Source organism: Pezoporus wallicus, unplaced genomic scaffold (genome assembly GCF_028554395.1).
Source record: "Pezoporus wallicus isolate ANWC-B61680 ecotype Strahan unplaced genomic scaffold, APGP_CSIRO_Pwel_v1 contig_6936, whole genome shotgun sequence".
NCBI classification, from domain to species: Eukaryota; Metazoa; Chordata; class Aves; order Psittaciformes; family Psittacidae; genus Pezoporus; species Pezoporus wallicus.
The window spans coordinates 326,610-339,818 of record NW_026642285.1 but is presented as its reverse complement, the minus strand read 5'-3'; the positions used below and the strand labels follow the sequence as shown (position 1 = coordinate 339,818).

At 38.6% G+C, this 13,209-nt stretch overlaps 1 protein-coding gene across 8 annotated transcripts in view; it reads left to right on the top strand.

Moving 5' to 3' along the window:
• The window catches only part of DICER1 (dicer 1, ribonuclease III), a 67,546-nt gene that overhangs the window by 33,324 nt on the left and 21,013 nt on the right, over positions 1-13,209 (top strand). For 7 of the 8 annotated variants that reach the window (XM_057428375.1, XM_057428377.1, XM_057428373.1 and 4 more), the window contains 7 exons: positions 394-866; positions 4,661-4,793; positions 6,537-6,779; positions 6,876-7,030; positions 10,196-10,328; positions 10,809-10,884; positions 12,017-12,156. In XM_057428375.1, coding sequence (XP_057284358.1) covers positions 394-866; positions 4,661-4,793; positions 6,537-6,779; positions 6,876-7,030; positions 10,196-10,328; positions 10,809-10,884; positions 12,017-12,156 — 1,353 coding nt within the window. The remainder of the gene's footprint in view (positions 1-393; positions 867-4,660; positions 4,794-6,536; positions 6,780-6,875; positions 7,031-10,195; positions 10,329-10,808; positions 10,885-12,016; positions 12,157-13,209) is intronic. The other variant, XM_057428381.1, reaches the window with a different exon arrangement.

Here is a 13,209-nt window from a genome sequence, read left to right as displayed (position 1 = left end):
TGTAAAGCATTAATTTTATTAGTTCTGTGTTAAATATAAAAGTATCTCTCCTATTTAGCATAATTATCTAAAAGTAAATTTAAAGTTACAATCTCTGCAAAAGAACTGCAAAATACTCTTTTAAGCTAGTGGGATTTTTGAGATTCAGAAATGTACAAAGTTTAAAATTTAGCTGTAGTAATTTAAGGGGGAGGGGGGGAAACTTGCTCCATTAGAAACAAAAGTTGCCAAGGTCATTTAAATAACAAAAGCAGACTACTAAATATTCTTATAATAGAACAATTGTAATAATCCTTGCAAAGATTGTGCTATGTAAGAAACAAGATCCCAGTCTTAAATGAATAGTTCATGAATGTACTCCTTTGAACTGATATTTGAATTCATTTGTTGTAGATATTGTCAGACTGTCGAGCTGTGTTGGTTGTTCTGGGACCCTGGTGTGCAGATAAGGTAGCTGGGATGATGGTGAGAGAGCTACAGAAGTTTATCAAACATGAACAAGAGGAGCTGCACAGGAAATTTTTATTGTTTACAGACACTTTCCTAAGGAAAATACATGCACTCTGTGAAGAGCACTTCTCGCCTGCCTCACTTGACCTGAAATTTGTAACCCCAAAAGTAATAAAGCTGCTTGAAATTTTGCGCAAATATAAACCGTATGAACGGCAGCAGTTTGAGAGTGTTGAATGGTATAACAATAGGAATCAGGATAATTACGTATCTTGGAGTGATTCTGAAGATGATGAGGAGGATGAAGAAATTGAGGAGAAAGAGAAGCCAGAGACTAATTTCCCATCTCCCTTTACTAATATTTTATGTGGAATTATTTTTGTGGAAAGAAGATACACAGCAGTTGTTCTAAATAGGTAAAGCTTTTTGTTTAAAGAAAAAAATAAAATCTTTTAAAGAAAGAAGAAAGGCAGACTCAGCTGCCAGCGTATGGATGTTAGTATCATGAGTATATAGGGAATTGTATTTTCAGAACTCTATTTTAAAGTTGGTTTAGGAGATCATACTGGATCTGCATAAATAATAACAAAAAAATAAATCAGGCTATGTGCATATGGGCTGGATGAGAATATGTGTCTTTGAAAATTGTACTCACAGGCTTGTTTTGGACCTAAGTTAGTAACTTGATTCCTTTAGAAGACAACATATGAAACACTGTTTTTTAGCCTATAAAATAGGTATACCCTGATTTGTTTTAACCAGTCTTTTAAATTTGTATTTGCAGTGGATGCTGGAAACTTCTCTAGCCTACTGGGTGCAGTACTTCTGGAAACTTTACCATTACCTTACTGAATCACAGTATTATATGATCCAAGTCTACAGAAAATCAAATTTGCCCTTGCACAAATATCTCTTAAGATTTATCACTACTACTTTAGCAGTTGAAGTTTATAAAATGCTTATTCAGTCAGACACTAAGCACTTTCTTACAGTCTCCACAGAGAAAAATGTGAACCCTAGAATATTTGCCTATTTGCAGTACTGTAGTTCCTTATCAGTTCTTATTCCTGAATGTGGTTTTTTTTAGTTATGTATAACACTTAATTGTTTAATGCTATATTCCACAAACTATGAATGACATCTCATTTATTCATTTACCTTGATTTGGTTTTCTAATAGTTTTTTGATAGTGTGCTAAATGTTTGTTTATTGCATCCTGGATACCTCTGAATCTGACCCTGCTGTTACCTTTTTGCCAGAGTCAATAGTCATAGAGTGTGTAATGTCTTCTTTCATCTGCAGACTTGCCTGTGTGTTTAGTTTCTTTTTTGTGAGTTTCATCTTTTTTCTTTGCCTTTTTTGCATTTATGAATATGTTTTTGTAAATATGCGATATGAGGCAAACTAATCTATTCAGTTAAATGAACATATTTTGTTAACAGCTCCTGAAGAAATAACAGGTTCTTATAAACCTTTGCTGAGCTGAAAACAAATATTTCATTATTCTGTGGGAGAGAACAGAGCTGTGAAAAATTTCCTCCTGTTTATAAATGTGATTTAAACTATACTTTTTCCACTGTGCATTCTTATAGACTGATTTATGCACGATACTATATACTAACTGCCGTTGAACCTGACAGAATGTGATCTTTAGATCAAATTCTGCTGTCTGTAAGGTTTAGACACCTTTGATGCAGGTTATTAGTAGCAAAAAATAAAACTTTGTGTAATTTTTTTATCTACTTCTGAAAGCTAGCTATAGCAGGCTTTCCTTTACCTCATGTAACACACCTGGACTCAAAATACCTGGGTGGTCAGCACGCCTGAGTTGTTGGAATCCAGTCTGAAAGCCTTCAGTGAAAGAACCTGACTGTAACCTCACTTCTGTTGAGTGGTTTAGATCAAGGGCCTCTGCTGAATGTAACTATACTTACATTGCATGTAAAGGTGGAAAGACTGTCTCCATTGAATAAGGCAGTGAATAGTGTTTGAATTTGTGTATCAAAGCCACTCAAGTTTCCAGTAATCCAATATAGACCATTCTGCAGAACTAAGTTGAAGCAGAAAGTATATTTTTTTCTTAAAATGTATTTATTACGGTAGTTATTTAGAGACTAGAATCTCATTTTATGAAGTCCGTGATGACTGAGGAAGGGCAAAATTCATTGCATGTGTTGTACTTCATGGGAGAAATGGGTAGAAATTTTCTCTGATGCGGTAATCATTGCTGATATCTTTCTTTAGAGATCTTTAGCAACAGCCACTGCACATATTGTAAATACTGCAAATTAGAAGGATGAAAAAAATCAACTTTATTATTACACACAACTGATGAAGTGGGTCATTTGCTGTTTTAGTTTTTGTAGAGTTGACTTCTGGTGCCTACAAGCTCCTTTTCAGAAGAGGAAACATTTTATAAAGCAGAGTTTTTAATTTTCACTGAAGTGTTCCTAAACTCCCTTAGGAAGGTGTCTGATAGCAGAAGTTCTTTTATGCATTTGAAAAACAACACCTGTTACCTACCACTAATGGTACTTTATTAACCACAAAGTTGAAGTATTGGGTGCTTCCCAAGAACTTGCCAAAGATGTGTAGAGAGAAATGTGTTTATTCAGATTTTTTTAATTGTCCATGTCTGTAATAAGTGAAATACAGTAAGAATGTTTGAGATGCTTAGTAGGTACACAGGCTGAAGCTATATGACTTCACAGAAGTGCCATGTGGAGAAATAAATATATTTAAAAAAAAAAGGTTTTGTCTGCTTACTAACCCATGCTTTCTTAGTATTTCTGTCTCAAGCCTAGAGTACATATGGAAATGTGAATTAGTTTGGCCTTGAACTAACGAGTCGCATGCATTTGAGTACAGGAGAATCCTTGTCTGCTTCCATAAGGATAGCAAGCTGTTTGCCTCTCTTCCATTCTCTTGCCTGTACTCCCTGTCCATTCCAGTTTTAACAGATTGCAAAGGAATGAAGTGGTCAAGGTGCTTTATGTTCCCATCAATCCTCTTTAAAACAGAGACCAAGAAAGAGGAGAGACTTTGGTAGTTTCTGAGTATAGAAGGGGCAGGGAGAAGTTTGCTGTTTGGTTTGGCAGCAGTTTTCAGGGCAGGTGGTAGACTGGCACAGTACCTATCTTTGTATATGTGAGGCAGAACTGCTAGAGGTTTAATTGGGAAAGGTTTGAATTGCCACTGGGGTATGCAGAGGCAGCCTGTCCTTTGGACAAGAGGAGCACTTGGTAATGGACATGATGAATGTCCTGTGAGCAATGTGGTGCTGGGATGCCTGTATTAAAATGTGCAAGGGATGTAAATTTCTTTGTATGATCCCTTGATTTTTATTGGCTCAGCTGCTCAAAGACCTGTTACTTTTGAGAAATCCCAGGTTCTGTCCATGCTGAAAACTGACAACTAAGGATACCACAGCATAATTACTTTGCACAGTTATGCTTTTAAATTTGTAAATGCCTAGTTCTGGATTCAGTATATTATTTACATGAGCAATCTTCTACCTTGTCTGTGAAATCAAAACATTGGAGAAGCTATGCTCTTATACTTCCGTAACCTAAAGAAGTATGTAGGGAAATAAACTGAGAGCGTGGCTGATCCTTACCTCCCTGATCAGTGTTCCTTTTGAAGAGCTGGATTAAGTCCTCCAACAGTAGATGAATTTGGGTTAATTTCAGAAGTAGTAAACATCTCACTGAGTAGGCTGAGTATCATTTTCTAGAAACAGAGGTCAAGATTTTGTCAGTATACCTGAACAGAATATGTATTTTAATACTAAGGAGAATAACATATAAGTTTTAATTTTTAGGTTAAAACATACATTGAGGAAACACTCTTTGAGTTAGAGGTTACAGGTCTTTCTGCTAAAATTACTTGTAATTTACAGAAAGATTAAGTAAAGCAATTGAGTAGGGTGCTTTAACAACAAGGAGCCTTAGGGCTTGGGTTTTACCATTGTAGGTCTGAAATGTATGATACATGCATACTTATGCTGTGTATGTGTGCAGATCGTCTTTTATTCTTCTGACAAAGGTTTTCACTAGAGCTACTGTTTTTAAAGAAGCCTAAGGTCAGTTTGTGTTAGCACGGCTTAATTGTCATGCTTCCCTTCTTAATTTTAATGTAGATCTTGCAAACAAAATATTGTTTTCCATTTGCTGGGCTGTACAACTTCTAAAAATGCGTGTAATGTTTTTAGGTTGATAAAAGAAGCTGGCAAGCAAGATCCAGAACTGGCTTACATCAGTAGCAATTTTATAACTGGACATGGCATTGGCAAGAACCAACCTCGTAACAAGCAGATGGAAGTAGAATTCAGAAAACAGGAAGAGGTAACTTCAAGAAAAATGATTGAGTACTTCCAGCACCTTTTCTTTTCTTTTTTTTTTTTTCATCAGCAAGCAGTGTCTGGGGTACAGTCATTTGAAGTCCATGGGATACCCTTGGTTTAACAAATATGCATATTTACTGGAGATGCAGGTGACTTTCATATTCAAAGAAACAAAATAAAACATGTTTGGGGACATTGCTATATCATATTACACAAGCAGAAATTGAATCTTCATGTCAGATCATCAACCATCTATTTATTTTTTTTTTAATTATTATTTTCTTCTGCATTGGGTTAGTAATAGCCCAGTAATACTGTAGTGAAAATGAAATATATTTACATTTTCAACAGTTAAGTTGGCTTTAATATTTATCTTTGCTAAAAGTGAATTTGTTAAATCATTAAATTGATATAAAGTCCCATGATTTTGACCTCATTTAAAGCATTCACAGTATTTTGAAAGCAAATGCATTTATCTCGTACTCCTGGCTGGGTTGTCCTTTTGACTATCCCATCTCCCCCAAACCTTTCCTTAATATTGGTTAGTAAATAGTATAAATATTAGAAGTACCAGTTCTAGAATATGCTCTACTGTACCAAGAATGTTTTGACTTCAGAAATGGTTGGGTCCTGAAAGCAGCATATTTTTTTTTTTTAATATTACGGCTGAAAAATTGTAAATAAATCACATAATCACAGAATCCCAAGGGTTGGAAGGGACCTCAAAAGATCATCTAGTCCAACCCCCCTGCAAGAGCAGGGTAACCTAGAGTACATCACACAGAAACTTGTCCAGGCGGGCCTTGAATATCTCCAATGTAGGAGACTCTGCAACCCCCCTGGGCAGCCTGTTCCAGTGCTCTGTCACTCTCACAGTAAAGAAATTTTTCCTGATGTTCACATGGAACCGCCTGTGCTCCAGTTTATACCCATTGCCCCATGTCCTGTCACTGGACATCACTGAAAAAAACCTAACTCCATCATCCTGACACTCGCCCTTTACATATTTGTAAACATTGATGAGGTCACCCCTCAGTCTCCTCCAAGCTAAAGAGTCCCAGCTCCCTCAGCCTCGCCTCATAGGAGAGATGTTCCATTCCCTTAATCATCTTTGTAGCTCTGCGCTGGACTCTTTCAAGCAATTCCCTGTCCTTCTTGAACTGTGGGGCCCAGAACTGGACACAGTAATCCAGATGCGGCCTCACCAAGGCGGAGTAGAGGGGGAGGAGAACCTCTCTTGACCTACTAACCACACCCTTTCTAATGCACCCTAGGATGCCATTGGCCTTCTTGGCCACAAGGGCACATTAATGGCTCATGGTCGTCCTCCTATCCACCAGGTCCCTTTCCCCTTCACTACTGTCCAGCAGGTCAACCCCCAACCTGTACTGGTACATGGGGTTGTTCTTCCCCAGATGCAAGGCACTTGTCCTTGTTGAATTTCATCAAGTTTCTCCCCGCCCAACTCTCCAGCCTGTCCAGGTCTTATCCATTGTTAATGGCTGTAGTAGCTTCTTGGACTCATGTAATTCCACTTAACCAGATTTCATTCCTGGGAATCTGCCTGTTCTGATAAATAGTCTTGCTGTGTTTCTGGAAAGCATTTTTTCTAATAGTAACTATCTGCATATTTAGACAAATTTCTGGAACATCTGATCCAGTCTGTCTTTGTTGGCTTGTGATGTATCTGATGATGGAAACAGATCTCAGACTAATCTCTCAAATGTCTTCATTATTTTTTCAGGTTCTTAGAAAATTTCGAGCACATGAGACCAACCTACTCATTGCTACTAGTATTGTAGAAGAGGGTGTTGACATACCAAAATGCAACTTGGTGGTGCGTTTTGATTTGCCCACAGAGTATCGTTCCTATGTGCAGTCAAAAGGAAGAGCTAGAGCGCCAATTTCCAATTACATTATGTTAGCAGATACAGACAAAATCAAGAGTTTTGAAGAAGATCTGAAGACATACAAAGCAATTGAGAAGGTATGAGGTTAAAGGGGTGTGCCTGATTTGGTTGAATATGTCACAGTATTTTTTTAAGGGAGAAAGTCTCTTATGTTCTGTTTTTGAAATGTTAAGATCCTCAGAAACAAATGCTCAAAATCTGTTGATACCAGTGAAACTGAAACTGAACCCATTGTTGATGATGACGATATATTTCCACCCTACGTGTTGAGGCCAGATGAGAACAGTCCAAGAGTTACTATAAACACTGCTATTGGACACATAAATAGGTAAGAAGCATATTAATGTTTTTACTCCTTGTCTTTGAATAAAAACTTTCATAGTCTGTTTCACATAGGTTAGGGAATTGTACACATTTCCTCTTAGGAATCTTAGAATCATAAAATAGGTAGGTTGGAAAGGACCTTGAAGAACTTCTAGAACTCTCCTAGAGAAAGTAGTCCCAGTGGTTTGAAGGGGTAATTTGCTTTTTGCCTCTCTATCCTACAGAGGGTCTTGCTCTGATAATAGATCTAGCAGCATCAATTCCTGTTTAATTTAAAGTTGTCCTGAAAATGTTCAGTTTAAAAATGGGTAGTAAGATTATTAGGGTGGGTTTGTTATTTTTTTTTTCCTCGATAAGCTAGCTTAAAATAAAAATCAAGTGGCTTGTTAAAACTGTAATAAGATCTTCCAATTCTAATATTTGCATCTTATGTCATAGCAATCTGTTGTCATATATAAAAACAAACATACAGTAAGCTGAACTTACCAGAAGTCCACAAGACAGGATGGTATGCTTCCACGGGAGCTAGCCAAATGTCATCTTTGTAAGCCCATGGCATTTAGAGGATGTCCTCAGTGACAGGAAAAGTTAAATGTTATGACACTTCAAAAAAGGCAAGGAAGAAGACCCAGGAAGCTACAGACTGGTCAGTTTTACTATAGTCATAGGGAATATTATGGACTGAGTCATTATGGAAGCACTGTCTAGGCATGTAAAAGAAGAGAGAGTTGGCAGCAGCCAGCAGTTTTATTAAGGGCAATTTTAGCCTAACCAGCTTTATCACAGTATCACAGTATGTTAGAGATTGGAAGGGACCTCGAAAGATCATCTAGTCCAATCCCCCTGCCGGAGCAGGAACACCTAGATAATGTTACACAGGAATGCATCCAGGCGGGTTTTGAATGTCTCCAGGGAAGGAGACTCCACAACCTCCCTGGGCAGCCTGTTCCAGTGTTCCGTCACCCTCACTGAGAAGAAGTTTCTTCTCAAGTTTAAGTGGAACCTCTTGTGTTCCAGTTTGTACCCATTACCCCTTGTCCTATCATTGTTTGCCACTAAGTAGAACCTGGCTCCGTCCTCGTGACACTCCCCCTTTATATATTTATAGACACTGATAAGGTCACCCCTCAGTCTCCTCTTCTCCAAACTATAGAGACCCAGCTCCCTCAGTCTTTCCTCATAAGGGAGATGTTCCACTCCCTTAATCATCTTTGTTGCCCTGCGCTGGACTCTCTCCAGCAGCTCCCTGTCCTTCTTGAACTGAGGGGCCCAGAACTGGACACAATACTCCAGATGCGGTCTCACCAGGGCAGAGTAGAGGGGAAGGAGGACCTCTCTCGACCTACTAACCACCGCCCTTCTAATACACCCCAGGATGCCATTGGCCTTCTTAGCCACAAGGGCACAGTGTTGGCTCATGGTCATCCTGTCGTCCACTAGTACCCCCAGGTCCCTCTCCCCTACACTGCTCTCTAACAGGTCGTTCCCCAACCTATACTGGAACCTGGGGTTGTTCCTGCCCAGATGCAGGACTCTACACTTTCCCTTGTTATATTTCATCAAGTTACTCCCTGCCCAACTCTCCAGCCTATCCAGGTCTCGCTGGATGGCAGCACAGCCTTCTGGCGTATCAGCCACTCCTCCCAGCTTAGTGTCATCAGCAAACTTGCTGATAGTACACTCAATTCCCTCATCTAAATCATTGATGAATATATTAAATAATACCGGTCCCAGTACTGACCCTTGAGGCACTCCACTAGTTACAGGCCTCCAACTAGACTCAGCCCCATAGACTACAACTCTCTGGCTTCTCTCCTTCAGCCAGTTCGCAGTCCACCTCACTACCTGATCATCCAGTCCACACTTCCTCATTTTAGCCGCGAGGATGCTGTGGGAGACTGTGTCAAATGCTTTGCTGAGGTTAAGGTAGACCACATCCACCGCTCTGCCGTCATCCATCCACCGTGTTATTTCCTCATAAAAGGCTAAGAGATTGGTCAAACACGATTTCCCCCTGGTGAAGCCATGTTGACTGCCCCTCATAACCTTCTTATCCTTGATATGCCTTAAGATGGTACCAAGGATAAGGTGTTCCATCACTTTCCCAGGGATGGAGGTGAGGCTGACCGGTCTGTAGTTACCCGGGTCCTCCTTCTTGCCCTTTTTGAAGACTGGAGTGACATTTGCTTTCCTCCAGTCCTCAGGCACCTCTCCCGTTTCCCAAGACTTGGTAAAGATGATGGAGAGTGGTCTAGCAATGACTTCCGCCAGTTCCCTCAGCACCCGCGGGTGCATCCCATCTGGACCCATGGATTTATGGATGTCCAGATTGCTCAACTGGTCTCTAACCCATTCCTCATCGACTAAGGCAAACCGCTCCGTCGACCTGACTTCATCTAAGGTCTCAGGGGTACAGGGCTCTTCAGGACTGCCCGCAGCAGAGTAGACAGAGACAAAGAAGGCATTCAGTAACTCTGCCATCTCTTTATCTTCTGTCACCAGGCAGTCCCCTGTGTGATGAAGTGACTGACTCTTAAGATAGGGAAGTGCAGTGAATGTCATTTACTTAAGTAAAGCTTTTGATGCAATTGCCATAGTACCTTAGTAGCCAAATTCTTGAGGTGCAGACCATTATGGTGGACTGCCTGATAAATAAAACCTGGCATAGCAGTCAGGTTTGAAGGATGTAATGGTAAATGGTTCAAAAGCTAGCTGGTAGCTGGTTATATGTGGCATTATTCATGGGCCATTAAGAGGTTCAGTATGGTATAACATTGGCATGTTTGCAGTTGATGACAAGCTGGGAGAGGAGGAAGTGAGTGCAGTGGAGAAAAGGCTACTATTTAGAGGGAGAGCCATGACAAATAGGAGGAATAGGGCAACAGTAAACTCAGGAGATTAAACAAACGCAAATTCTGGGACCTGAGATGGAATAGTCTTGTACATCATTGCAACCTTGAAACCACCTTGCTGGACACTAGCTTTGCAGTAAAGGACTTAGAAGTCTTCTGCTCAGTAGTGTAGAATATAAGTTAGTGTACCCTTGCAGTGCTCATTATGGCCTGAAGTCATCTTCTAGCATTTACACCATTAAACAAGGTTCCACTGAAATATGTTTAGGTTTCAATTTGCAGGTTTTGATGAGTTGTAAAATGTTTTGTCAACTTAGGTACTGCGCTAGACTACCAAGTGATCCATTTACACACCTAGCTCCCAAGTGTAAAACACGAGAACTACCTGATCATACATTTTATTCTACTCTGTACCTGCCAATCAACTCGCCTCTTCGAGCTTCAATTGTGGTACGTATTTGAGGAAAGAAAAGCATGGAACTAAGTGCAATACGTTGGTATTGATGTCTGTGCTGTTTCTAGAATTCCTTTCATTGTTATTTATGTAAATCACTTTTTCTTTCCCTATGCTGTGCTCTAACTGTATTTAGATCACTGTTTTAATCTGTTTTCAAGTAGTTACTGTTTATTCCAAAGGGAAAAATATTTAGATATTCTTCTAAGTGCCTTTTTTCCCCACACATTTATGTAAGTTTTATAGAAAAATGTCCTTTATTGCTTTTGATCGATAATTTGTTGCGTTCTTGTTATTTTGTAATTCTGGCTTCTGTGAAAAACAGCATAGGCCTGAATATCTTCACAAAACTGTTGTCAATGTATTTTTTCAAAAAGTCTTGTTTGCCTAATATGTTTCTGTTAAATTAAACCAAACAAATGTATAATAAGTAATGCGCTAACCAAAGCTTTTAAGACATATTTAAATGTTTATAGGGTCCTCCAATGAGCTGTGCAAGACTGGCTGAGAGAGTTGTAGCTCTTATTTGCTGTGAAAAACTGCACAAAATTGGTAAGAACTGGAAAAACGGTACCTCTTTGGTAAAGAATATCTTATAATTGAGAAACTGAACATGCAACAGGTGTTACGCATATACATGCATTTCTGTCATAGCCTTCTGCTATAGTTTTCTTCTCTTACCTTGTTTTGCAGTACAATCATGTTGCTAATTTAGCTTACACCTTGTAAGCTGAAGTTAAATTTCCCAGCGGAAGCTTGTTATTTAATGTATCTTGTCTTAAGCAGCAAATGTAACATTAATATGAGATGTGCAGATTCTGACATTGAATGTAACTAATAGAGGGCACTCTATTAGTGTTCTTCAGATGATGCTGATTATAGGTCAGGGACTATATCCTGCAGCCAAAAAATAACTTTTTTTTTTAAATTGTAACAAATTAAATTATGGAATACACCACCCTACATTTATTGTATTCTCTACTGTATCTTAAGTCATGTTCCAAAAATAGGAATTGCAGGATTACTTCAGTTCTCTTGTCTCTAGTAAGTGTAATGCAGCATATTATTTTTTTTTTGTGGCATTATTTATGAGTGTTTTGATGAAGTACAGAAACTTTTGCATATCTTAAAAAAAAAAATAAATTAAATCTCTAGGTCTGGGGTTTGTATTTCCTTCCTACCCCCCCCCCCCCCCTTAAATCTTTTGATCACTGGATTCATACCAACAAATGTAAAATACCATGGTAGCACAACTCAGTACTGAGAGTGAACATTTAATGATAGTAACTCCCTTTTTAGAATGATAGATGAATATAACTGTTCCATCTTTCTTGGCATAACTCTATGTGAGTGATTTTTAGATGGGTATTTCAGTCCCTGGTTGTTTTCTATGGTCAAAAATAGTTTTCTTTGGAATTTTCATTAAATTTTACTTAAAATTTCAGACAGTTTTTACCATAAATGAGGGGTTTTTTTTGTTTTTTTGTTTGTTTGTTTTCCAGAAATTCCATCTTTATCACGCTTTCCCCAAAGTTACACATTCTGAGCCTTACAGTAGTAAGTGTATTTTAAAACCTTAGGTGAGGTGTTTTTACAGGCAATCACATCTGCTGTGTAGTATCTGAAAGTACCAAGATTTGATTGTTCATAATGCTTTTTCTTTCTACTCTTTCGTACTATTCAGGTGAACTGGATGATCATTTGATGCCAGTTGGTAAAGAAACGGTTAAATATGAGGAAGAGCTTGATTTACATGATGAAGAAGAAACCAGTGTTCCAGGAAGGCCAGGCTCTACAAAACGGAGACAGTGCTATCCTAAAGCTGTTAGTATCTCTCACTTTGATCAAATTGCCAACTCTTAATTTTCTCAGATAAGAATCTTTTACAAGTCTTGCATTTGTAGTGGAATACTTGACAGTTTTATCTGCATGGAAACTTGCACTGTTACCTGAATGGGCTTACGGACAATATGCTTTGGAAGCATGCCTGAAGTTCAAAGAATGTGCGCTTTTGGTAAAACTCGTTGACTATATTTGCCTAGTATAGAAATAACTGGGAGGAGAAAATGCCTTGCATTAAGAATCTGTGAAATCTCTAAGTTATCTGGTAAATATACAACAGCAAAGGAAGAGTTACTGGCTTTTTAGACAAATAATTGAAGATTGAAGGGGATGCACAGGGGGTCGAAGTTGTGGGTTTTGTTTTGGTGACTACTGCTCAAACACAACTTCAGAATTTCATGGAGAACCAATAGCCTTTAGTCACCTGTAGGAATGTCACCGTGTATGTTCACAAGTAGTAGGCTGCAAAACTGTGTTGTATGTTCAAATGCAGCCTCCAGTTATGGTGATAGACCTTAAGTAATTCCACTACTGGCATCCTCCATGCGCCCCGATTTTATTAGTAGTTTAAATAGTTGCTTATTAGGAAACCTTAGGAAAGGATACCATGGCATCATGTTTCAGAGGGAATGACAGATGAGAAAACCTTTTACTTGCAAGACTTCACAAACAGTTTAAATCTTTTTACAGTGTTTATTGGTGCTTCTTGTTACAAGTGCCTCTCTCAGTCGTTTTGCCTTACTAGTGATTGTTAGAATAGGGGTGACTTGTAAAATGCCTTATCATGGTATCTGTCATTCAAAGAAGTTGATTTGTCAAGTGATGCTTCATTCTTTCTCATTTATTTTTCAATACAGAATTCAAGAATACTTTCCCTTGCTTTTGTCCCAACTTTTCACATCTGGAAAAGAAGCTTTGGCAAATGTTTAAGGTCTATAAGATCCTTTTGGGCTTAATATAGTTATTAAACTTATGAGTAATTTTCCATTAAGCCAAGGCCATAGTTTTGCAACAGTATAACTTTTAAAATATAGG